At 45.5% G+C, this 23,768-nt stretch overlaps 1 protein-coding gene and 1 long non-coding RNA gene across 2 annotated transcripts; both read left to right on the top strand.

Annotated features, from left to right (window-relative positions):
• The first annotated feature begins 31 nt into the window (after positions 1–31).
• Positions 32–4,738, top strand: LOC118239443. The gene is made up of 2 exons (XR_004771575.1): positions 32–1,017; positions 2,077–4,738. It is a non-coding gene; the product is annotated as an uncharacterized LOC118239443 (long non-coding RNA).
• Positions 4,739–10,805: 6,067 nt separating this feature from the next.
• On the top strand, positions 10,806–23,570 carry LOC100762425 (phenazine biosynthesis-like domain-containing protein 2). The gene is made up of 9 exons (XM_035451236.1): positions 10,806–11,022; positions 13,375–13,474; positions 13,804–13,902; positions 17,585–17,694; positions 17,813–17,842; positions 18,787–18,875; positions 19,353–19,531; positions 21,743–21,805; positions 22,612–23,570. The coding sequence occupies exons 1-9, from the start codon at positions 10,939–10,941 to the stop codon at positions 22,722–22,724; spliced, it is 867 nt and encodes a 288-aa protein (XP_035307127.1). The 5' UTR covers positions 10,806–10,938; the 3' UTR covers positions 22,725–23,570.
• The last annotated feature ends 198 nt before the right edge of the window (positions 23,571–23,768 follow it).

Raw genomic sequence — 23,768 nt, 5'->3', positions numbered from 1 at the left:
TGGGAGGCGGCGAGTGAGGAGCAGGGGCGGGGCCGAGCGCCCGGGGCGGGAGAGCGAGCGGCCCGCGCTGCTCTCGCGAGACTTGACTGACAGGACGGTCTCGGCGTGGGCGGGGCGGGGCGGGGGCTGAGGCGGACTCGGGAGCTCCGGGAGGCGGGTTGTGCGTGCGTGCGCTCCATGGGGAATGAGCCCCATAAAGGCCTGCCCTGTGCCCCGCGGGGAAAGAGCCGCGTGGTTGTGCTTCCCCCCCACCTCCAAAACCAGGGAAAGGCTTTTCTCGTCCACCATGTTTTTGCGTTACGCAATCAGAAAGGACGGGCGTTTCGCCTGAGAAGATTAACACCCGGCAGGATTTTGGGTCCTAGCCCCCGCGGGGTTTCGCTCTCCTTCCCGCCTAGCCCGCCTTAATCCCGGTGACAGACACATCCGTGGCTCGCGGCAGCTGACTGCTTCTTCTAAATAGTTTGGTGTTCCTGAAAACCATGCCCACAGGAGACACCTAAGAAACGCTTCTAGGGGGTCCCGTGCTGCGACCAAGGTTCCTCTTGACAACTCTATATATGAGGGTCTTTTAAGTTTTAACCCAAATGGCACATGGACAATCTGTGGGAAGGTGCGATCTCGGCCTAAGAGACTTAGAGCAAAGCAAGTCAACGGTCAAAGAGAGGACGAGTTTAGTCTCAGGCCAGGCAGGACAGGTTAAGGCTGTAAACGTTTGAGTGTGAATGTGGGGGGGGGTGCGAGCGATGGTCACCCCTTCAAGGTGCACTTCGAAGATTTCTTTGTACTGAAGACACCGGGAAGCCCATGAGGAGCCGAGTGAGACTGGTTCATTCCACAGCTTCAATTCATCCTCAAACCTACTTAAATGTCTTTAGCGCGCTACTGATTTTAATCCAAAATATTCCTCAGAGAAAAGAGTGGGGGGAACAGTGTGATTATTATTACAGACAGGAAAAACAAAAGAGGTTGCAGAAGTCATAAAGGTTTACTTTGAATTTACTGGAACTAGGCATGGTAAGCACTGTTCATTGTCTTTGTTCTTGGGTAATCAACTATATCCTTGAACTCATGATCCTCCTACCTCCGTGTCAGCACCGTCTTTATAATCCTAAAAGGTGGCATTCATTTCAGAGATGCTGCTCCTAATCCCAAAACAAGTGAAAATAGTTCCTGGAGGGATAGAGCCAGACTGATGTAACTCTAAACCGTGTGTGTGTGTGTGTGTGTGTGTGTGTGTGTGTGTGTGTTTACAAGTTATAAGTTAGTAGTTTACTGGTTGCAGACTTCTGCTGAGGCTTGGTTATCCTATAATCCCCCCCTTTCTTTTAATAACTGGGGATTAAATTTAGGGCCTAAAGTATGTTCTCCCTTTAAAAAGTAATTGGTTTATTAGTAAAACTCCAAGCTCCACACTTAGGGTGAATTCTCCCCTGGGCCTTCCTTCCCTGGGTTTAAATTACATGGTTTCTTTATTCTTTCAGTCTTTCAACCTGATTTGGAAAGCGGAATTCTGTAACCCCTTTCACTCTTTTCCTGGAATTGAATAAGTTTGATATTCTTCACACACACACTTTGTGTGGTTATGGGTGACCTCCTCAATCTTTCTCATGATTCTGCTTTACTGCTTAGCACAACCCAATGGTGATGTTTCTTTTGGAGGTGTTTTGTTTTGTTTTCTTTTGTTTCCCATAATTTCTTGATGGTGAGCGCTCTTTACAAACACTCTGAAGATTTAGAAGGCCTTTTGCCTTTTTGTTACAGGCAGTAGGAATCTTTTAGTTTAAAGATGCATTATGGGTGGTAAATGCAATTTTATTAGCTGCTTAGTTCTCTGTTCCTCCCCCACACATTTGAACCCTCTTAGTAAGGGTTGGTGCGATTGGACCCTGCTGCTCCAGTGATGCCTGCAGAATTGTTTCCAGACTGATCGCTAAGGAACTGTTTCCATGGAGATGGTTACAACTCAGAGCTCCTAGGGCTCCCAGCTGCTCTCATGATCTCTCTTTTCTTCCCCTCTGCCTCCCCCTCCACCCTTCTCTTTCCCTCTCTTTCATCTCTGGGCTCTCCCATTAGAGATCAGAGGGACCCTGAAGAGGATTTTTGTCACAGTTTACAATGAGAGAAAAGATGAAGCAGCAGGAGGAAATGGAAGTACCGGCATCCCAGAGGAAAGCAACACGAGGCACACGTGACCATGTATTAATCCATCAGAATGAAGAGAGGAAAATTCCATGCAAGGCCTGCCTGAAAATGAAAGAGAAATTGGGAAATGGCATTCTCTTGGGGCAGAAGGAGCACATTAACTAAAAACTAGTTTATAGTCGACGTTCGAATATCCCTAATGATACTGCAGAGTGTCACTAACGTGGGATAATCATAACCATTTTGCCTTCGTGAAAACCAAGAACAACAAGCCACAGAGACATATTGGTGTTGTGTCTAATAAGTGTTCAATGGCTTTGTCCCAGCAACTCTGACTAAAGCTTTGTGAATGGCTTCTTCTCCTGTTTATGTCCTATCTGGTGTCTTTAGAAAATCGACCACCTTCTCCTTACGACCATCATTGCTTCTCAGAACAAGGCTTTCAGACAAAGATTGCATTCTTGAGACTTTGTTTAAATTACTTCACTGGGAACTGTGGAAACCAAAAGAAACCTTATCTGGTTCTAAGTAAACATGGTAACCTTACATCAGAAACCTTACCCATTCCTTCTCTGTATTTGAGAGTGCCTGTGCTTGTTTGTGCATGGAGGCCAGGGTGCAAGCAGCATCTTTTTTCTTTTTAACGTGTGTTCAAGTGTGTATGGTGTGCCTGTATTTGCAGTGCAGGTCAGAGGACAGCTTTCCGGGGGTGGGTTCTCCCCTACCATGTGCGTCCTGGAGAGTCAAACTCAGGGCATTAAATTTAGCAGCAAGCACCTTTTCCTGCTGAGCCATCTCACCTGCCCCCATACACCTCTCAATGAGACAGATTCTCTCACTGCCCTAGGCTTTGCCCAGGCTAGGCTAGCTGGCCAGCAAGCCCCCAGAGATTCTCCTGTCTCTGCCCCATGTCCACCTTCTTTTACATGGGCTCAGACTCAGTTTCTCATGCTTTCAGGGCATGAACTGTATGGTCATCCCCTTTAGCTCATTTTTGAAAATAGTTCCAAATGCTGAACGTTTATTCTGCTCCGGTGATTACTGTGGGAGCTAAAGCGGGGTAGGGAACAGGAAAGGTGAATCACTACAGTGACTTTTGGAATCTTTAAGTGGGTGACTCTACAGAAAATTCAGCACAGACCGTTCCTCACAACACGATTTGGTAGTTTTGTATATGTGCTGCTTTTTGTTACATAGCCCGGACTCCTCTGGTATTCTCCATTCTACAGGTTCAGTCCACATGTGCTGTTGACAAGTGTGTACCACACCTAGCTGTTAAGCTTCTTTGTCTTCAAGATTTTGGATTATATGTATATGTGAATGTCTGCATGACTTTATGGGCACTATGTACTCACAGGTGCCCTCAGAGGCAAGAAGGCATTGGATCTCATGAAACTGGCTGGAGCTACAGGCAGTTGTGAGCCACCTATTGTGGGTTCTGGGTACCAAACCCTCATCCTCTTGACTGCTGACCCATCTCACCTGCCCCCATACACCTCTTAATGAGACGAGTCGCTCACTGGCCTAGGGTTTGACCAGCACCATTTGTTAAAGATGCTTTCTTTTGTTCCACTGTGTATTTTCTGGCTTCTTTGTCAAAAATCAGGTGTCCATGGGTGTGTGAACTTCAATTCCATTGATCAACATGTCTGTTTTTAATGCCAATACCTCACTGTTTTTCTATTAGGATAGCTCTGTAGCACAGTTTGACATGGTGATGATGCTATCACTAGCAATTCTATTATTCAGGAGTGTTTTTTTTGGGGGGGGCGTGTTCTCTGTGGCTTTGGAAGCTGTCCTGGAACTAGTTCTTGTAGACTAGGCTGGTCTCGAACTCACAGAGATCCCCCTGCCTCTGCCTCTGCCTCTGCCTCCTGAGTGCTGGTACTAAAGGCGTGTTCCACCAACGCCCAGCTATTCAGGAGTGTTTTGACTATCTTGGGTTTTTATGTTTCTGTATGAAGCTGAAAATTGTACTTGAAATTTCTGTGAAGAATTTTGTGGAATTTTTATGGGGTTGTGTTTAATCCGTAGATGACTTTTGGTAGGATGGCCATTTTCATTTCATCAATTCTACTGATCCACAAGTATGAGAGATCTTTCCATCTTCTGATATCTTCATATCTTCTTCAGTTTCTTTCTTCAGTGTCTTAAAATGTTCATTATATTAATCTTTCACTTGCTTGGTTAATCCCCCCACCCCTTGTGAGGCGATTGTAAAGGTATTGTTCCCTGATTTCTTTCTTGGTCTGCTTGTCATTATTTATATGAAAACTACTGATTGTTCTGCTAATTTTGTATCCTGCTACTTTTTGTTTTGTTTTGTTTTAGTTTTTTGAGACAGGGTTTCTCTGTGCAGCTGTGGCTATTCTGGAACTCACTTTGCAGACCAGGCTGACCTGGAACTCAGAGATCTACCTGCCTCTGCCTCCTGAGTGCTGGGATCAATGGCTTCTTTCACCACCACCTGGTGTGTTCTGCTATTTTGTTGAAAGTGTTTATCAGCTGTAGAAGTTTCCTGGTGGAGTTTTTAGGGTCCTTTATGTATGAAATCATTCATCTGCAAATAAAGATCTTTGAGTTTTCCCCTTTCTATTTGTGTCCCCTTGATCTCCTTCAGTCTTCTGATTGCTCTAGCTAAGTCTTCAAGTGCTGTATTGAATAGTTATGGAGGGTGGACAGCCTTGACTTGTTCCTGATTTTAGTGGAAATGAAGCTTAGTCCTGATTGTCAGTTTAATTGGATTGAAAGATGCTGAGGAGATTAGCCAAGTGTAGTTCCTGTTTCCTCTCTGTCTTTGAGCATGATTCCAGAGAACATGAACTAAGTAGGGGAAGGCCTGGCCTGCATGTTAGTGGCATTATCCATTAAGGGGGTGGGTAGGAGAATGGAATAAGGGCCCCCTAGTGCACTCTCTCTGTCTCTGTCTCTGTCTCTCTCTTCCCCCTTCTCCCTCTCCCTCCTGGCTACCACCCCCATATCTGCTCTGTTCTGTCATGCTCTTAATCCACATGGTACCTGAACCCTCTGAAAGGGAGCCAAAATAAATATTGCAAGCATAAGTTCTGCTCTGTTACAATGATGAGAAATTAACTGTCATTCCTGTTATTGCTGTTATTTTGTTTTGAGACAAGGTCTCACCATGTATCCCTGGCTGTCCTGGAATTCTACATAGACCACGCTGGTCTTAAACTCATAGAGATCCACCTGCCTCCTCAGTGCTGGAATCAAAGGTGTGTGCCACTAGGCCCAGCTATAGTTGGTATTTTGCAGAACCCTTCATCTCAGTTCCCAGCACCCATATCAGGCAACTCACAGACCCCTGTAACTCCAGCTCCAGGGGATCCAATGTCCTTTTTGCTGGGCATAGGTGCACATGTGTACACACACTGAAATAGAGCTTAAAAATATACTCTCCTCAACATCTCATGCTCATGCTCATGCTGTTTCTTATAAACATTTACTTAAAGTCAATTGTTTGCCTCAGTAACTTCCCTACCACTCAGGCAGACATAATGTTATTAAACAGTTGGTTGGCTGTTTTTGACAAACAATTCTGGAGAAAAAGCTGTTTTTACTGTGTGAACCAAATCAGGTTAACAGAAAAAGCCTTGCTATTGGGGGTCTGCCAGGAGAACAGAAGAGAAGCCAAACCAAGCAGTAATTCACTGTGAACATATCCTTTCCCTTTCAGAGACTGTCAGATTGTTTCAGAAGCCATGATCTCCTCTTCTTGCTACTGAGGTGCCTATTTAAATTGTCAAAGCAACCTGGCTGCCAGGTTCTTCCTGGCTTTCTCAGCCCCTACCTTTCACAGGGTCCTCCTGGCTGGCATACTCCACCCCTATCCTGAACTCTCCAGCCCTGGGGAGCTGGGCTGCTTGTCCCTGTATAATCCAACCATTTTGGTTGCCTCTTCCTCTCTTTGTACCATTGGGCCTCCTGCTCCTGGCTGCTGCACCTGGTTCCCCTTTCTCCCTTCCACCTCCCCCTCCCCATGACTCAACTCAGTCTGAGCATGTTCCCTCTGTACTCTCCCAGACGTTCCTGTCCCTGCCTCTATCTCTGCTTTTTCATATATCTATAATAAACCTTCTCCTCCATCATACCTAGGAACAGCCATGTTTCCTTTCCTTTTTATTTCTTTTCTTCATTCAATTGCAAACAAGAGTTACTAAGTCTGACAGGGTGTAGCGCTGACTGTTCTTGAACTCGCTCTGTTGATCAGGCTGGCCTCCTGAGATCAGAGATCCACCTGCCTCTGCCTCCTGAGTGGCGGGATTAAAGGTATGTGCCAGCACCCACCACCGCCCGGGGAATTCAGGGACGTTTCTACAGTGTTGTGTCATATGACTTAGGGCAAACAAGACAGGTGTCAAAGGGACATTAGCCTTTTCTGTACTTTCTTACTGTTTATTAAAAGAGTGTATATTTGCCTGGCAGTGGTGATACATCCCTTTAAGTCTCGGGAGGCAGAGGCAGAGGCAGGCAGTTCTCTGTGACTTTCAGGTCAGCATGGTCTACAGAGCAAGTTCTAGGACAGGCTCCAAAGTCACAGAGAAACCCTGTCTTGATAAACAATAACAAAAGAGTATATTCAATCCAAGTTGAGGATTAAAAACCAAGTTATGGGCTGGTTGGTGGTGGCACACGCCTTTAGTCCCAGCACTCGGTGGGGGTTGGGGGGATCTATGTGAGTTTGAGACCAGCCTGGTCTACAAGAGCTAGTTCCAGGACAGCCTCTAAAGCCACAGAAAAAGCCTGTCTCAAAAAACCTAAACAACAACAACAAAACCCCAAGTTATGAGGAAGAGAAACCTAGGGCTAGAGAGAGAGCTCAGGGCTTAAAAGTATCTCCTACTCTTGCAGTGGACCAGGTTCAGTTCCCAGCACCCACATCTGGTAGCAGGTGATAAAACGCCATTTCAGAAGGGGTGGTGCCCAGGACCAGAGAGGAAGGACTGATGCATGCAGAGAGGCCAAGGAAGCTCTGAACAGAAAGCCTTTTGGGCTTCTTCCGATGGGCTTGTTAGCATTAAAGCATGCCCTTTTATCTCATCGCGTCTCTAACCTGTTGTTACTATGCTCATGCAATGAGCCTTAGGGACAAGGTTTGGAAAATAACCAATAGCCAAAAACAAGGAAGTTTCTCCTTTCTCCTTCTCCTATACTTCAGTTACATTCTGCAGGTCCCCTATTAAAGACCTGAGAAGGTAACCCCAAAAGTGTAAGCTATATTAAACTCTTTGTTGACATTAGTACTAGCAAAGGCTATGATGAGAATACCGGCTAAAACTCGAGGCCAGTTGGAGGTGTATTTGACCAATAAATGCATTCAACCCCCCAGCTTTGGAATCCAGTGCATGAACTGTGGCAGGCGGTTTTTCTGTTTTGTTTTTTGTTTTTTGTTTTTTGTTTTTGTTTGTTTCTATTTAGTGTGAAAAATGCTGTTGAAGTGCTCTGCTGTACAGCAGGGTTTCTTAAAGGAGTGGTTTTGTTTTTGTTTTTGTTTTTCAAGCTTTCTCAGGCCCTATGGAAATTCTTTGAGCCGCACATTGGTACACCAAAATGCTGTCATTGTTTTTTTTTATTCTTTACTCTTTTTTGGGGGGTAGGGGAACTGCCAAATCATTACATGGAGGCTTATTATTTCTTATAAATGCCTGGTATTGGGGCTGGAGAGATGGCTCAGTGGTTAGAGCTCCGGCTGTCCTCCCAGAGGTCCTGATTCCCAGCAACCACATGGTCGCTCAGAACCATCAGTAATGAGATCTGGTGCCCTCTTCTGGCCTGTAGGCAAACATGCAGGCAGAATACTATATATGATAAAAATAAATCTTAAAAAAAAAAAGAGCCTAGTCTTAGCTTGACTTATTTCTAACTAGCTTTTCTAAATTTAAATTATCCCTCTACCTTTTGCCTCTGGGCCTTTTCCTTTTTTTACTTCTGTGTATCTTTTTCATGGTCCTGGGCCAGAGTGTAACCCTTCACATGGGATGGGCTCTCAAAGTCCCTTCTTGCACCAGGGAAAAATGCTAATCCACCACCAGAGGCTCCCTGGAGTGCAGAGGCCTCCTTATTGACATCCATGTTCAGGGGTCTGGATCAGTCTTGTACTGGCCTCCCGGACAGCATCTGGGGTCGATGTGCTCTGCCTTGTTCAGGTCAACTGTTCCTGTGGGTTTCTTCAACCTGGTACAGACCCCTGCGTTCTTCATTCCTCCCTCTCTTCAACTAAATTCCCGATTTCGGCTCAGTGTATATCTGTGGATGTCTGTCTCTGCTTCCTTCAGCCACTGGGTGAGGGCTCTAGGATGGCATAAAGAGAAGTCATCAATCTCATTTTAGGGGAAGGGCTTTTGGGTTATCCTTTCCACCATTGCCTGGATTGTCAGATCGTGTCATCCTTGTAGGTCTCTGGAGATCTCCCTGGTTCCAGATCTCTTCTCGGACCTGTAGTGGCTCCCTCTGATATGGTATCTCTCATCCTGCTCTCTTTCTTCTATTCTTCCCCAACTCAATGTTTCTCCCCCTCCATTTCCTCTCCTCTTCTCCTCTTCTCTTGCTCTTATTGTAGCAGCTCTTTCCCCCCCACCCTCATGCTCTCAATTAGTTCAGGAGTTCATGCCACTTCCATTCCTGGGGACCATTTATCCCTTAGAGTCCTTCATGTTTCCTAGTTTCTTTGGTGAAGAGCATTATAGACTGGTAATATGTCTAAAATTCATATATCAGTGAGTACATACTATGTTTGTCTTTTTGTGACTGGGTTACCTCACTCAGGATGGTTTCCTCTAGTTCCATCCATTTGCCTGCGAATTTCAAGATTCCATTGCTTTTTTCTGCTGAGTAGTACTCCATTGTATAGATGTACCACATTTTCTCAATCCATTCTTCAGTTGAGGGCCATCTAGGTTGCTTCCAGGTTCTGGCTATTACAAACAATGCTGCTATGAACATGGTTGAACATATGTCCTTGTATGTACATGCCCTATTTGGGTATATACCCAAGAGAGGAATGGCTGGATCTTGAGGTAGACTGATTCCCATTTTTCTGAGCAACCGCCATACTGATTTCCAGAGTGGTCTTACAAGTTCGCACTCCCACCAGCAATGGAGGAGTGTTCCTTTTTCTCCACATCCTCTCCAGCATAGATTGTCATTGGTATTTTTTATTTTAGCCATTCTGACAGGTGTGAGGTGGTATCTCAGAGTTGTTTTGAGTTGCATTTCTCTGATGGCCAATGATTTTGAGCACTTTCTTAAGTGTCTTTCAGCCATTTCAGATTCCTCTGTTGAGAATTCCCTATTTAGTTCTGCACCCCACTTTTTAATTTCATTGTTTGGTGTTTTGGTGGCTAGCTTCTTGAGCTCCTTATATATTTTGGAAATCAGTCCTCTGTCAGATGTGGGATTGGTGAAGATCTTTTCCCATTCTGTGGGTGGTCGTTTTGTCCTACTGACTGTTTCCTTTGCCTTGCAGAAGCTTCTCAGTTTCAGGAGGTCCCATTTATTAATTGCAGACCTCAGTGTCTGTGCTACTGTTATAATGTTCAGGAAGTGGTCTCCTGTGCCAATTTGTTCAAGGGTAATTCCCACTTTCTCTTCCAGAAGATTCAGTGTGGCTGGATTTATGCTGAGATCTTTGATCCATTTGCACTTAAGTTTTGTGCATGGTGACAGGTATGGATCTATCTGAAATTTTCTGCATGTCCGAATCCAATTGTACCAGCACCATTTGTTGAAGATGCTATCTTTTTTCCATTGTATAGATTTAGCACCTTTGTCAAAAATAAGGTATCCATAGGTGCGTGGGTCAATATCAGGGTTTTCAATTCGATTCCATTGGTCTATCAGTCTATTTTTGTGCCAATACCAAGCTGTTTTCAGAACTATGGCTCTATAGTAGAGCTTGAAGTCAGGGATGGTGATGCCTCCAGAAGATCCTTTATTGTAAAGAGTTTTTTTGGCTATCCTGGGCTTTTTATTTTTCCATATAAAGTCTGTTTGCTTTTCAAAACATGCCTTCTCTGTGTAATCCTGACTGTCCTGGAACTCACTCTGTAGATTATGTTGGCCTTGAACTCTGACTTTGTTCTCAATCCTCTGCCGTACATGCGTAATCACAGGTGAGCGTTGCCATGCTTGGCCTTGAAAGGAGAACTTGTCCAATTGGGAAGACTGCAAGCAACAACTGTGCGTCCCAGACATCTCAAGAACTTCATTAAATATACTGCCACAGGGCTACTCTAGAAAGGAGGGTGACATGTTGCAGAGTTCTGTGTGTGGAGTGAAAAATATTTCATTTAGCTAGTATGAGACAGTGGACCCTGCCTCAACTGCCCCTGCTGAAAAGCCCCAAGATGTCCACATAGAAATGCCATTCCTACCCACAGATCTCCTGTGATTTTATGCTTACTTTTTGGTGCTAATTAAACAAAAACCTGTAGTCCTGGTTGTCTTAGAATTCACTATGTAGACCAGGCTGGCCTTAAACTCACAGACATCTGTCTACCTCTGCCTCCTGAGTGCTGGGATGAAAGGTGTATGCCACCACCACTCCAATTAATTTAGCTAGTATTTAAAAAAAATTAAATGCAAAGACTTTAAAAAAAAAGTAGGGGAAATCTTTAGGTGTAGGTATGTTGGAGTAATTGTTTGCCTTTTATCTAGGAACCATTAACTGTGCCTGTATATGAAGTAAAACATTAACTATTTTTTTTCTTTAAACAACAGGAAGTGAAACAGGCTCCCAGCAAGGCTGAGACTTTGCAGACAGAGCCAGTGAGGAAAATGAAGCTCCCGATTTTCATAGCAGATGCGTTCACAACCACAGCTTTCCATGGCAATCCTGCTGCCGTCTGCCTCCTGGAAAATGTAAGTACTTGGTTCTCAAGGCCCATGCCTGAAATCCTAGATGTGTGGGGAGCCCATGACATGTGGAAAAGACGTGAGACCATTCTGAGTGTTTGCTCCTTTGGCTTGTGTTCTCTGTCATATCGGTGATGGTCATGTCTTCAGGTTATGACAGGACTGAGTCAGGACCACAGAGATTCCCATGCAGAGAAACTGGAGCTGATTGAAGAGGCAGCAGCAGGGAGTGGGGGCCCAGGCCTGTAACTCTGATGTTCCAAAGGATAAGGCAGGAAGATCATGAGTCTGAGGCCAGCTTGGGCTATATAGAGAACAATCTTACAACAATAAAAATAATCAAGCAATTATTTTATAAAAGAATAACTGGAGTTCCCTTTCAGAATTAGGTTTTTGTTTAATTAGCACCAAAAAGTAAGCATAAAATCACAGGAGATCTGTGGGTAGGAATGGCATTTCTATGTGGACATCTTGGGGCTTTTCAGCAGGGGCAGTTGAGACAGGGTCCACTATGCTACTCGGACTTGCTTGGAACTCCCTTTGTAGCCCAGGCTACCCCTACTTGTCTCAACCTCCTGAGTGCTGGGCTTTATTATCATACCTGGATGCAGCCTTATTGATACCTCAGAGATGCAGACATTCTCTTCAGTGCCCTGCAAGATGACTCAGCAGGTAAAACTGCTTGCTGCTAAGCCTGAGGACCTGAGTTCAATCCTGAGACTCATGGTAAAAGGAGACAATTGATTCTTTTTTTTTAAATTTATTTATTTTATGTGTACTGGTGTCTTGCCTCAATATATCTGTGTGAGGGTATCAGATCTTGGAGTTACAGAGTTGTGAGCTGCCATGTGGGTGCTGGGAATTGAACTTGGGTCCCTGAGAGAGCTGACTCTTGCAAAGTGTCCTTTGGCTCCACACATGCACCGTGGGAGCTATGAAAGTGCTCTGTGAGTAATACCTGCTGCCAAGCCTGACTACCTGATTAGATCTCTAGGTTCCACGTGGTGGAAGGAGAGAGGAGAGTGCCTGCAAGTATCATCTGACCTCTACACACTAACACACTCTTACACACATATACACACTCACACACACACTCTCAAACACACACACACACTCACACATGCTCACATACACTCATACACTTACACTCTCTCTGTCTCACACACACACACACACACACACACTCACACACACACACATGCTCACATACACTCATACACTTACACTTTCTCTGTCTCACACACACACACTCACACACACACACATGCTCACATACACTCATACACTTACACTCTCTGTCTCTCTGTCTCTCTGTCTCTGTCTCTTTGTCTCTCTGTCTCTCTCTCTCTCTCTCTTACACACACACTCACACACACACATGCTCACATACACTCATATACTTATACTCTCTGTCTCTCTGTCTCTGTCTCTGTCTCTCTCTCTCTCTCTCTCTCTCTCTCTCTCAACACACACACACACACACACACACACACACACACACACAAAGTAACTGGAGCCAAATAAAAGAGAGGAAGTGGCTGTGGCTGGAGGAGTATGAGTTTGTGGCCAGCCTGGGCTATATAGCAGGCTCTAGGCCAGCTGGGACTATTAATGAGAACTGCCTCAAAAAATAAAGTAAAATAAAATATGTCTCACCCTTTTACTTAGAGCAGTTAGCATAAAGGAGTTGATGATCTGGGGCTAGAGAGATGAGAGAGAGAGACAGACCTCCTCCATCAATAACCCTGCAGCCAGACTTTCCTTCCACCAGCTGCAGAGGGTAAAGGAATTACAAGGCTTTATCTGCTAATACAAGAGCTTGGAAAGATTAGTGAGAGAATAATTAGCAACCAGATCCCAGATTCCAAAATTGGAACCTTCTCTAGGCTTAATCTGGCAAGCACAACTTCCTGTCAAACAATTGTGGGATTGCTTGTCAAGAATCTAACTATATTTGTCCCATGTCTCCATGTCACTCATATGTGTGTGTGTGTACAGTTATATATACATACATACTTATAGATATAAATATATGTACATGTAATAGCTGTGTTTCACCAGATAATAATTTGAGTTGTTTCGTAACTTTATCTCCAGAACACTAATATCAATAAACACTGGAGCTAAAGGATCTATCAATATATTTTTTTTTTCAAGACAGGATTTCTCTGTGTAGCCCTGGCTGTCCTGGAACTCACTCTGTAGACCAGGCTGGCTTCAAACTCAGAGATCTGCCTGTCTCTACTGGAATTAAAGATATGTGCCACTATGCCAAGCATGACTTTTGGTGCCATAAGGTGCTGTATTAAGTCAGATCTGTGTTCAGGCTATCAATAACCTTTTTCCACCCTATTTAAGACATTGGATGAAGATTCTCATCAACACATTGCAAGGGAAATGAACCTCTCTGAAACTGCTTTTATCCGAAAACTGCAACCAACCGCCAACTTCACACAAAGTAAATATACATTTAAATGCTTTGTTTTACATGTGTGTGCGTGCGTGTGTGCGAGAGCGTGCAAATGCCACAGCATTTGTATGAGTTTGGAGGACAGCTTATAGGAGTTAATTCTTTGGTTCAACGATGTGAGTCCTGGGGATCAAACTTAAGTCATCCGGATCTTTCCCAGGAGGGAACAGAATGTCTGTCTGTCTACCCGGTGCTCACCCCTTTGTAAGGTTTACCTGCTAGCCATGCTGATGATTATGGGAAGGAGATGCTGAGGCATCTTTAACCTAACTGTGTGGGTCTGATCTTGCTTTTCTTTTATCTCTGCCCCTCTGAAGGTTCCCACTTTGGACTAAGGTGGTTTACTCCTGAGAGTGAGTTCCCGCTATGTGGCCACGCCACCCTGGCTTCTGCGGCTGTGCTGTTTCACAAAATGAGTAATGTGGACTTTGCTTGTTTATTTATAGTGATTTGTTTGTTTTGTGATAAGGTCTCATTTAGCTCAGGCTGGCATTAAACTTCCTGGGTTGATGATGGTGGCCTTGAAATTCTGGTGGATTCGACTCTTTCTGCCTCCCAAGAATTATAATTATAGTACAAACCACCATGGCTTAGCAATGTGAATTTCTTTTTAAAACATAATTTATTTGTATGTGGCTGAGGGTACTGCATGGCCAGAATGGACATAGCGTATAACGGAATATCTAGAAAACAAATGCAAGCCATTCTCCACATAATGTCCTACTGATCCTAAAGTCATAATATTTATTTATTTATTTAGAGATTGGGTCCTTGTACACCCCAAATAGCCTTGAACATTTTTCTGCCTTCACTCCCAAGTCTTGGTATTACAAGCTTTCACTACTACAAACCATTTACGCGTTGCTGGTGATGGAACCCCCAGCTTCCAGCATGCTAGGCAAGCACTACCAAAGGAGCCACATTCCCTGCCCTGTTTGGCTTGGAACTTGCTCCTTAGGCCTAGCTGGGCTTGAACTTGCAGCCTTCCCACCTTTGCTCCCGGATGCTGGTATTACCAATTGAGCTACCACACCCAGCTCCTGGAACAGCAATTTCTTTGTTGTTGTGATTGTTGAGGGCTGGACTGACCCAAGGATTTCCCTGAGGCTCTTATATATGGAACCTCTGATGTAAAGAACATAGCTTCTTTTCTAAGACCAGGAATATGCTTGGCAGAGCTGGAAACAGCCTGGGGCCAAGGCCTTGGGGGAGCTGTGGCTTCAGATCATAAGAACCCAACCCTTCTCACCCTACAGGGCTACAGTTGTCAGTCAGTCCCAGGATCACTGTGTGCCTGCTCTGTGATGCTCTGGAGATACCTTGTTCACCTCGTACAGCATCTCTTGGTTAGCTCCCTGCTGACTTCATCCCGTTGTATGACAGTCTCTGCTGACTTTGTCCCAGTTCCCCCCTGGAACTAGTCTGCAAGGTTCTATACTTCTTAATTAAGCTTGCTTGGGGCTGGAGAGATGGCTCAGCCGTTAAAGGCTAGGCTCACAACCAAAAATTAAGCTTGATTGGCATAGGACACAGCTTCTCAAGACCTCCTGAGGCCCCCTGTTCTATCATGTTAATCTCTGATCCCCTGGACCTTCCTTCCCAGGACCCTGTCACTGAAGAATGATGTGCTGGTCCTAATCAATTTTTCCCTTTATTTTTATGTATGTAGGTGTTTTTGCCTGCTCATATACCCGTACATCATGTGTGGGCCATGATTGTGGAGGCCAGAAAAGGGTGTTAGATCCCCCAAACAATTTTTTATTACATTGTAATTAGTCAATTAATTTTTGTGTGTGCACAAATGCTAGAGTGTACATGTGGTGATCAAAGGACAATTTTCACAGTCTGTTATCTCCTTCCACCACGTGGGACTGGAGTATTGAGCCCAGGATGTTAGTCTTAACTGCAGGTGCCCTTACCCACTGAGACATCTAGCTGAAACTCAAAACATTTTAGGAATTGGAGAGATTGCTCAGTGGTTAAGAGCACCGGCTACTCTTTCAGAGGACCCGGGTTCCACTCCTAACACCCACATGCTGGCTTACAAACCCTCTCTGACTCTACTCCCAGGGCATCTATAGCCTCTGAGGGCAACATATACACATGGTACACACAGACATACATGAAGCAAAACGCTCATACAGGTTAATATTCTTTTGCCTTCTAAAAATAAGAAGCAAAATCAAACATTATAATAACACAAATCCAAAGAGACACTGATTTGATACTTACAAGCTGACAAATGACAATCAAAAAACCATTAAACACCTTTGCTTCCTATAAGTAAACAATTATGTTTCTTTTTGTTTTGTTTTTCAAGACAGGGTTTCTCTGTGGTTTTGGAGGCTGTCCTGGAAGTAGCTCTTGTAGACCAGGCTGGTCTTGAACTCACATCACAGAGCTCTGCCTGCCTCTGCCTCCAGAGTACTGGGATTAAAGGCGTGCACCACCACTGCCAGACTATAATTATGTTTCTGTAAGAGAAACGCATTGTATATAGACTCAGATCTTAGCCTACGTGTTTCGTTGGGGTGGGGAGAGAAGGCACGCAGAGTGCAAGGTGTGCATGTCTCAAGGCCACAGTGAAGTCACACCACACAGCCAGAAACACTCTCTACTCACTACACAGACGATTTTAAGTTAATTTTTGGTTGCTGTGTGTTCAGAAGACACGTGCTACTGACACATCCTTTGCAACATCCACGTGCAGTTACGTACGAGGTTGTGACTCACGGTTTAAGAAGGTGGACACTAGAACTTGAAGTGAAGAAGATGAAACCCCTGCACTGAGCTAGGTCCAGAGGAGATGCATCCTCAGAGGCTTCGGGGCATGAGCAAAGCTCCTGCTGTGTTTCCTACAGACTCCAGCATCCTTAGGTTCCTGAGGAGGAGATAAAGTTGTGAGTTAGCCAAGGCCTCTTCACCACGGCATCCAGGATACTCATTACTTCCCTGTCACTGTGACAAAATGCATGACAATGCATTAGGGAGAAGAGGTTGGTTTGGCTCACACTTCAGGGGATGAGGGCCATCATGGTGGCCATGGCGGCTTGGTCCACAGCGTTAAGAGCTTGCACTAGTAACTCTGAGATTATAGAAAGAGCAATAACTTTGGGTCAGATGCTGGTCAAGTTACAGCCCTTGAAGGCCTGTGACCTTGGTGAGGATGTAGCATTAGAATCCAGCCACTGCTCAGGCCACAAGACCCTAGGGAAATCCTTTCCCCTCACAGACACTGGCAGGCACCTGACTGAGACACTGAGTCCCTAAGTCACAGACTTCCTGGTGTCAGGAACTCTCATCTATGGTAGTGATTTTATATCAAAGCAGGTCCTGGTGGCCACATACCCTGGGACTCTGACACCTAGCCACAGGCTTGTGCTATGAAGCCACCCCCAGAGAGGTATGAGACTGCCCCCACTTCTGCCACGTGAGCACCGATTTCCTCTCTTCAGAACCCACTATACTATCTCTCTCCTGGTCTGGAGACTTAGCTCTACTCAGGGCCTCTACCGTCTTTTTATTTGTCTGCCCATGGTGGTGTTAATAATGCATTTAACCAACTCCTTACTCCCCGACAATCAGTCTAGGTGTCCCTCTTGAAAAAAGCCATTTCTGAGGCCTTTCACCTGTGGATCAGTTCTCAAACTGTGTCTCTCCCCAAAACACTACCACGAGCTGAGGACCAACTGTTGGAGACATTTTGCTTTCAAATCATAAAATTCTGATCATTACAATAAAATGATTTTATTTCTGTGGGTAGAGGATAAGAGTGAAGACAAGTTTAGGTTGGTGAAATAGGCCTGAAATCCCAGTTGTTCAGGAGGCTGAGAAGAGAGGATTAAATTTCACAGATTTCCTGGGCCACTAGGTTATTCGAGGCCAGCCCAAATAACCTAGTGAGACACCATTTAGAAAACAAAGGACCAATGAGTATGGGGAAGAGAGTTTTGGGGGAGATACTTGAATGATTGACCCTCTGGGCTCATTCCACAGACACACACACAGATACCCCACCACCACCACAGATACATCGACCAACACCCAGAAAACACAATCACTTTTGCTTGTCTGATTCTTGATTCCTCCTCTGTCCAGAGAACACAAACAGCACTCTAACCTTTGCCACCATGAGTGGGGAACTAAAGGCCAGAAGAGCAGAGGACGGGATTGTCTTGGACTTTCCTCTCTACCCAGCCTTCCCCCAGGTTAGCTCTTTCTTATTCTATTTACGTCTAATTGTAATCCATACAGTTATTTCCACAAACTGCGTTTAGCCTGCAGCTCTCCTGTTCAGCACTGACTGTATGTCTTTCTCACTTCTAGGACTTCCATGAAGTGGAAGACTTGATAAAGGTTGGTGGAAAGAATCCAGTTAGAGCCTTGTGAAGTGGTCGTTTGTGTTTGTGTTTGTGTTTGTGTTTGAAAGCTCCGGTGTGGCATGATCCCATAAAATATCCCCTCCATCCTGCTGTGGAAGCCTACATGGTTTCAGAATGTTAGTATTGTGTCTAACATTCATTGAGTTGTAACATTTCTTTCCTCACTGTGTAGCTCAGGCTAGCCTTGAACTTGCAATTCTCTTGACTCTCAAATACCAGGGATTACAGCTCATACAATCACAGCTGACTCATTTGGTTTGACTATGAGCAATACAACCTCCATAGAGGGACAGGATAAGATGGAGTGTTTGGGGCAGAGAGAGAAGCCCTAAAGGAGGTGGTGAAGAAGGTAACAGGCATCCTCAGCCCCTTTGGACCGAGAAGAGTGACTTTCCCATATGATGAAGGCAGTGTGTTTGCTGAGCAGCACAGGATAAAGAAAGTTCTAACCCCAGGCCAGCCCTGACTCCTGGAATTCCTGGAGCTTCCTACCTCTGTCTCCCAAGTGCTGGTGTCAAAGGAGTGTGCTTGGCTGTTTCATTTTATTGCTTTTGAGGCAGACTCTCAGGGTCCCAGCCTGACTTCACATTTGCTGACTAGCCAAGGCTGATCCTGAACTCCTAACCTAACTGCCTCTGAATCCTGGGTTTCTAGAAACATGCTCAGTTCATGTGGTTCTGGGGATTGACCCAAGGCTTCTGGCATCTAGACAAACATCTAACAAAGGATTAAGAGTTAGTTCTCTGAGGAGTTTTGGTCTGCTCTCACAAGCCATGGTGTGAGGTTGGAGGTCAGAGGACAACTTGCAGAAGTGTGCTCTCCCCTGCCATTTGGGTCTGGGTGACTGAATTCAGCAAGTACCTTTTCTCATTAAACTATCTTGTCGGCCCTCTGAGGCATTTTTGATCTGCTTCACAGGCAGCCATAGGTGACACCCTGGTCCAGGATATCCGGTATTCTCCAGATACCAAAAACCTCATGGTCAGACTCAGCGACTCTTACAACAGGTAAATGCCATGCTTAACCATATACATGCTAACACCCTGATTTCCAGCCCTGCTTCCATCAGGCTGTGCTTTCACCAAAGCATGATTTACTTTTTACTTTTTTTTACTTCCCTTCCCTCCCCTTCCCCTTTCTTCTTCCCCTTTCCTTCCCTTTTCCTTTCCCTTCCTCCTTCCCCTTTCCTTCCCCTTCCCTTTCCTTTCTTCCTGTATAGCTCTGGCTGTCCTAGAACTCAATCTGTAGACCAGGCTGGACTCAAACTCACAGAGATCCTCCTGACTCTGCCTCCCGAGTGCTGAGATTAGAGGCATCTGCCATCATGCCTGGACCAAACACTTTCTTTCCCATAGACAGATGCCAAAGGCAGGCTCTCTCTTCCCTCTGCTGAGCCATCTGGGCACAGCCCAGCCTCTTTCCTATGCTGTGCAGGGAATGGTCTGTGAAATGCTTATTGCTGATCACTTCTGCTTGTGCTCAAGGTCCTTTCTAGAGACCCTGAAAGTGAACACAGAGCCTCTGCCTGGAATTGAAAAGACAGGGAAGGTGAAAGGACTCATTCTCACTCTCAGAGGAGAGCCTGGGGGTCAGACACCCCAATATGACTTCTATTCCCGGTACTTTGCACCGTGGGTTGGTGTGGCTGAAGACCCAGTAACAGGTACTCTTCCCTTGATGTTACATGTGCTCAGAGTCTGTCGTGCATAACCAGGTCCTTGTAATCTTATTCAAGAGTTGAAATAAAGCCCAGAGAGGTTACAAAGTTGTGAGGAAGCTTCATTCAAAGCAAGAGCATAGATCAGAAAGGACACACTGTCAAGGCGGATAGTGAGGTATGTGAGCAAGTGCCTACTGAGGGCTCCAACTATTGTTTGGAGAGAGAGAGAGAGAGAGAGAGAGAGAGAGAGTCTGTCTGCCTGCCTGTCTGCCTGCCTGCCTGCCTGCACTTGGATGTGTAGTATCCTCAGAAGCCAACAGAGGCTATGCGAACCCTTGGAGTGTCACATGGTTGTGAACTGTTCAGTTTGGGGTGCTGGGAACTGAACTCAGCCCTCCATAAGATCACCAAATGCTCTGACCTGCTGAGCCATCCCTCCAGTCCCTGGCATCTTCTTTGATGGGGTTCAAGAGAAAGAGGCCTTTGCTTACTAAGAACATAATTTGGGAGATTCTGTTTTGACTGACAAGTTCGGGTTATGAAAGCCCTTCCTCCCTAGGCACATTGCTTGCAATAACGTGTCTGATTTTAATCACATACACACCCAATTATGCATGGCCTAAGACAGTGATTAGGGCATTCTTCCTAAAAGTTCACTTTGAAGACAGTTTGCCTTATTGCCCACGTACTCCAAACAGTCTCGGATGCATCGACCCATTGCCCATGCATAGTTCTCAGACTGTGTTCTACAATGTATTTGAATAGAAACAGGAGGTACTAAGGGGAATAGTTTATTGAACGCATTCCCACTGTTTATAACAGGTATGCCTCCAGCTCTGAGGAGCTGGGAGGATCCTAATCTGTTAACTCCTTGCTGGGTACATTGTTCAGAGAGAGAGCATAGCCCAAGCCAAGCATAATCCTAGGTTGCTAAGTTATTCCCTATGCTTTTGGCTTCACTGAGACAAGGGAGGGCTACATAGTACCCTTCAAGAGACCTTTACTAACATGCACCTAGATCGCTGAGTCAACATTTGCAGACCTTGTGCCAGCCTGAACCAGAGAGAAAACATCAAAGATGGGCTGAACTGTGTGCCTCCTACTTCCATTCTCCTTGAGGACAGCTCTCAATGTAGCCAAGGGTGACGGTGACTCATGGAGGGGTTGCTGGGGGAAGCAGGTTCAGGACTGAAGAGCTGGGAAGATACTGCAGACACCAAGAGCCAGGATGGCTCTGGAACCTTCACCTAGTCCTCAGTGAGAAACGAAACAGTCCAACTCAAAGCTCAGCACAAAGGCAAACTGAAGACTCGGGAACATGGCCATAGAGTCGACGAGGTCCAGGGAGTCTCTCCCTAGTGCAGAGGATCCCGGACATCATGCACACACACAGCTGTTTCCCCCAGACTGGAACAGACACCCAGTGTGTATTGTGTGTGCAGTGTTTTCTAAAATGGTCTTTGGACCACGAAGGATGAGCTGCTGGGGTGGAGTGGGACTCGGGGGTCTTGGGAGAAGGAAACTGGTATGGCTGTTTACTCTTAAGGACATCTCGTAATTCTGAACAAACTTTTTTAGGGGGAGGGGAATTTTCCCACACCACATTTTTCTCCCTCAAGATTTTGTTACTACTGACTTTTTCTTTCCTTCCTGAGAAAGCGTGTCTGAGCCTAGCTTGGCCTCTCTAGCTAGCTATGGATGACCTGAAACTCATGGCTCTTCTGTCTCTACCTCCAAAAGCTGAGATTACACATGTGAGCCACAGAACCCTGTAAGACTTATTTATATTTCATTTCTTCATTTTCATGTGTAATCTCTGATCAGGTCCTAGGGTAAATCACATGAGAAAATGTTGGCACAGACGGCAAGGTAGCACTTGGGAGGTTAAGGCAGGAGGGAAAAGTTCAGTACTAAACTCAGCTAGTTGTAGGATAGCCTAGGCTACATAAGACTGTCTTTAAAGAAGAGAACAAACAGAGAATAACCCTGAAGTTGAATGCAGCTTCAGAGAGAGTAGGAGAGATTTGACAGGTACTTTGGAAGCAGTTACTCATAAATTTTCTCTCTCCCTTTCCTCACTCCATGCTCTGCCATGGCCACCTTGACATAGGACTGGATGACCTAATGTTTAGTCACACTGGATGAGTGGTTGTAATTGTTGGTACATTTGGAGAAACATCACTCCTGCTGTCATAGCTTGTTACTTCTTTCCAGGGTCTGCACACACTATTCTTGGCCCCTACTGGTCTGAGGAGCTGGGGAAGAAGGAAATGCGAGGTAGGCTAGCTCTCCCCATCCCTTCCTCTCCTCTTTGGGTGCTTGGGTGTTAAACTTGGGTCTTTTAAGTGCTCGCCAAATGGTATATATACCATGGAGTCATAGCTCAATCTCTGGCTTTTTGAGATGAAGTCCTACTGTGGAATTCAGGATGGCCAGGTGCATGCACCTGCCTCCTGAAGGCCCAGATTCCCAGGAATGACTCTAAAACTCACATTCACAGAGAAGGAACTCAGCTGAAGGAAGCTACATTAGCCCATCATCAGTGCGGGGGCTCAGTCTCTGACTGTGATGTGGAGAACAGGAGCTTATTCTCTGTTCTGGACGACTCTAATGATTTGCTAAGCATGGAGCCTCTGGAAGGCTGAGGCTGCGCCTCTCTTGGGCACCTGGCCTCACAGTTGCCTTAACTTCTACAAAGAAACAAACTTCATCTGACTTTCTGAGCTGCAAGGGAGGTGGGGCCTTCTCAGGACAGCCAGGACCCCTCTCTACACCTTCTTAGACTGCCCTTTCCCACCTCCATCTCTTAGCACGTCCTTAAGTATTCCTAGGGGACACTTTAGGTGGGCACAGCTGGGGCAATGCAGGAAGTAGCAGAAGAGGCCCAGGAAGGAAAGGGCTGGGCAGTGTGTACACATCAGCTGTGTCCTCTGGGTCTGCAGGAGAATGGGGGGGAGACTGGACACATGAAGGGATTTATTCTGGAGACTGGCCTGGGTTTGTAACGATCACTCCTTCCCTGTATGGCTGGTTAATCACAGGGAAATGCTCTTAACTGGCCCCACTCTTGTGTTCTCTTTAAGCCTTTCAGTGTTCCCGCCGAGGAGGGGAACTGGACATTTCCCTGCGACCTGATGGACGAGTTGACATGAAGGGCGGCGCTGCTATTGTCTTAGAGGGAACACTGACAGTCTAGAGACACTTGTGCTGGGCTGTGGCCACTGCTAAATACAGTGTTTTCTCCATACCAAAACAAATACAAAACCCTAAGCCAAACCAGCAACAAATGCCCAGAGCTTGCTTCAGCAAGCCCACCGACCAGTGTCCTCAACCCTCTTGTGAAGAGCAGAAAGGGAAGGCGGCCGATGGAGGTGAGAGAGCATCTCATCTCCTGACTCCTTAGCTGATGAAGGGCTCTGGTCCCTGCCTGTGTGTATCTTCAGGAACCTCACTCAGCAGGGATTGATAGGGATCTATGCTGTCACTTCTTTTGATTATGACTGCCAACCAAAGTGAGAGATTCACTGATAAGGGTGGACATGAAATTTAGATTTAGGTACGTGTACCGGATAGAAGATTTTACAAGTATATACACAATTTTAATTTAAAGACAGAGTCTTACTGTAGAGATTCTGTGCAGAGCAGGCGACCCTCCAACTCACAGACATCTGCCTGCCTCTGCCTCTTGAGTGCTGGGTTAGTGGTGTGTGCCATCATGCCCAGACTCATAACCTTTTGAGACATCCAATAACTCTGTGGAAATTCAGACTGAACACTAAAGAAAATAGACTGTAAACTGTTAGGGAGACCGTGCTATGGCTGTGGGGAACATGGAGTCACATGACTGTCAAGACAGCAAAGGAAACAGTGTGGGAAGATTCAGAGTAATCTTAATAAGTAACAATCAGGACAGGACTTAGGAAATTAAGTGTATCTGATGCGATTATGTGATGATAAAATAAAAACTAGGAACAGTGTGATCTGTGACCTTTTTCTCCTCTGTTTCTTGACACTAGTAAAGCCAAAGTCTTCTCTTGTTTAATAAACGGTGATTTAATGTAACTTTGAATTTGGTGAAATCTGTGACGTCGACTTAACATGGGTGGATTTGGAGTAGAGTTCCTCCTCATGCAAGATAATCTTAAACCTGGTGTGGTGGTACATGCCTGGACTCTAGTGAGAGGCAGGGGGTTCAGGAGTTCAAGGTTAGCTTCATCAGGGCAAATTATCAGCAAACCTG

This window comes from Cricetulus griseus (genome assembly GCF_003668045.3).
Source record: "Cricetulus griseus strain 17A/GY chromosome 1 unlocalized genomic scaffold, alternate assembly CriGri-PICRH-1.0 chr1_0, whole genome shotgun sequence".
NCBI classification, from domain to species: Eukaryota; Metazoa; Chordata; class Mammalia; order Rodentia; family Cricetidae; genus Cricetulus; species Cricetulus griseus.
The sequence above is the reverse complement of the archived record's forward strand: the minus strand, read 5'-3'. Positions and strand labels throughout refer to the sequence as shown.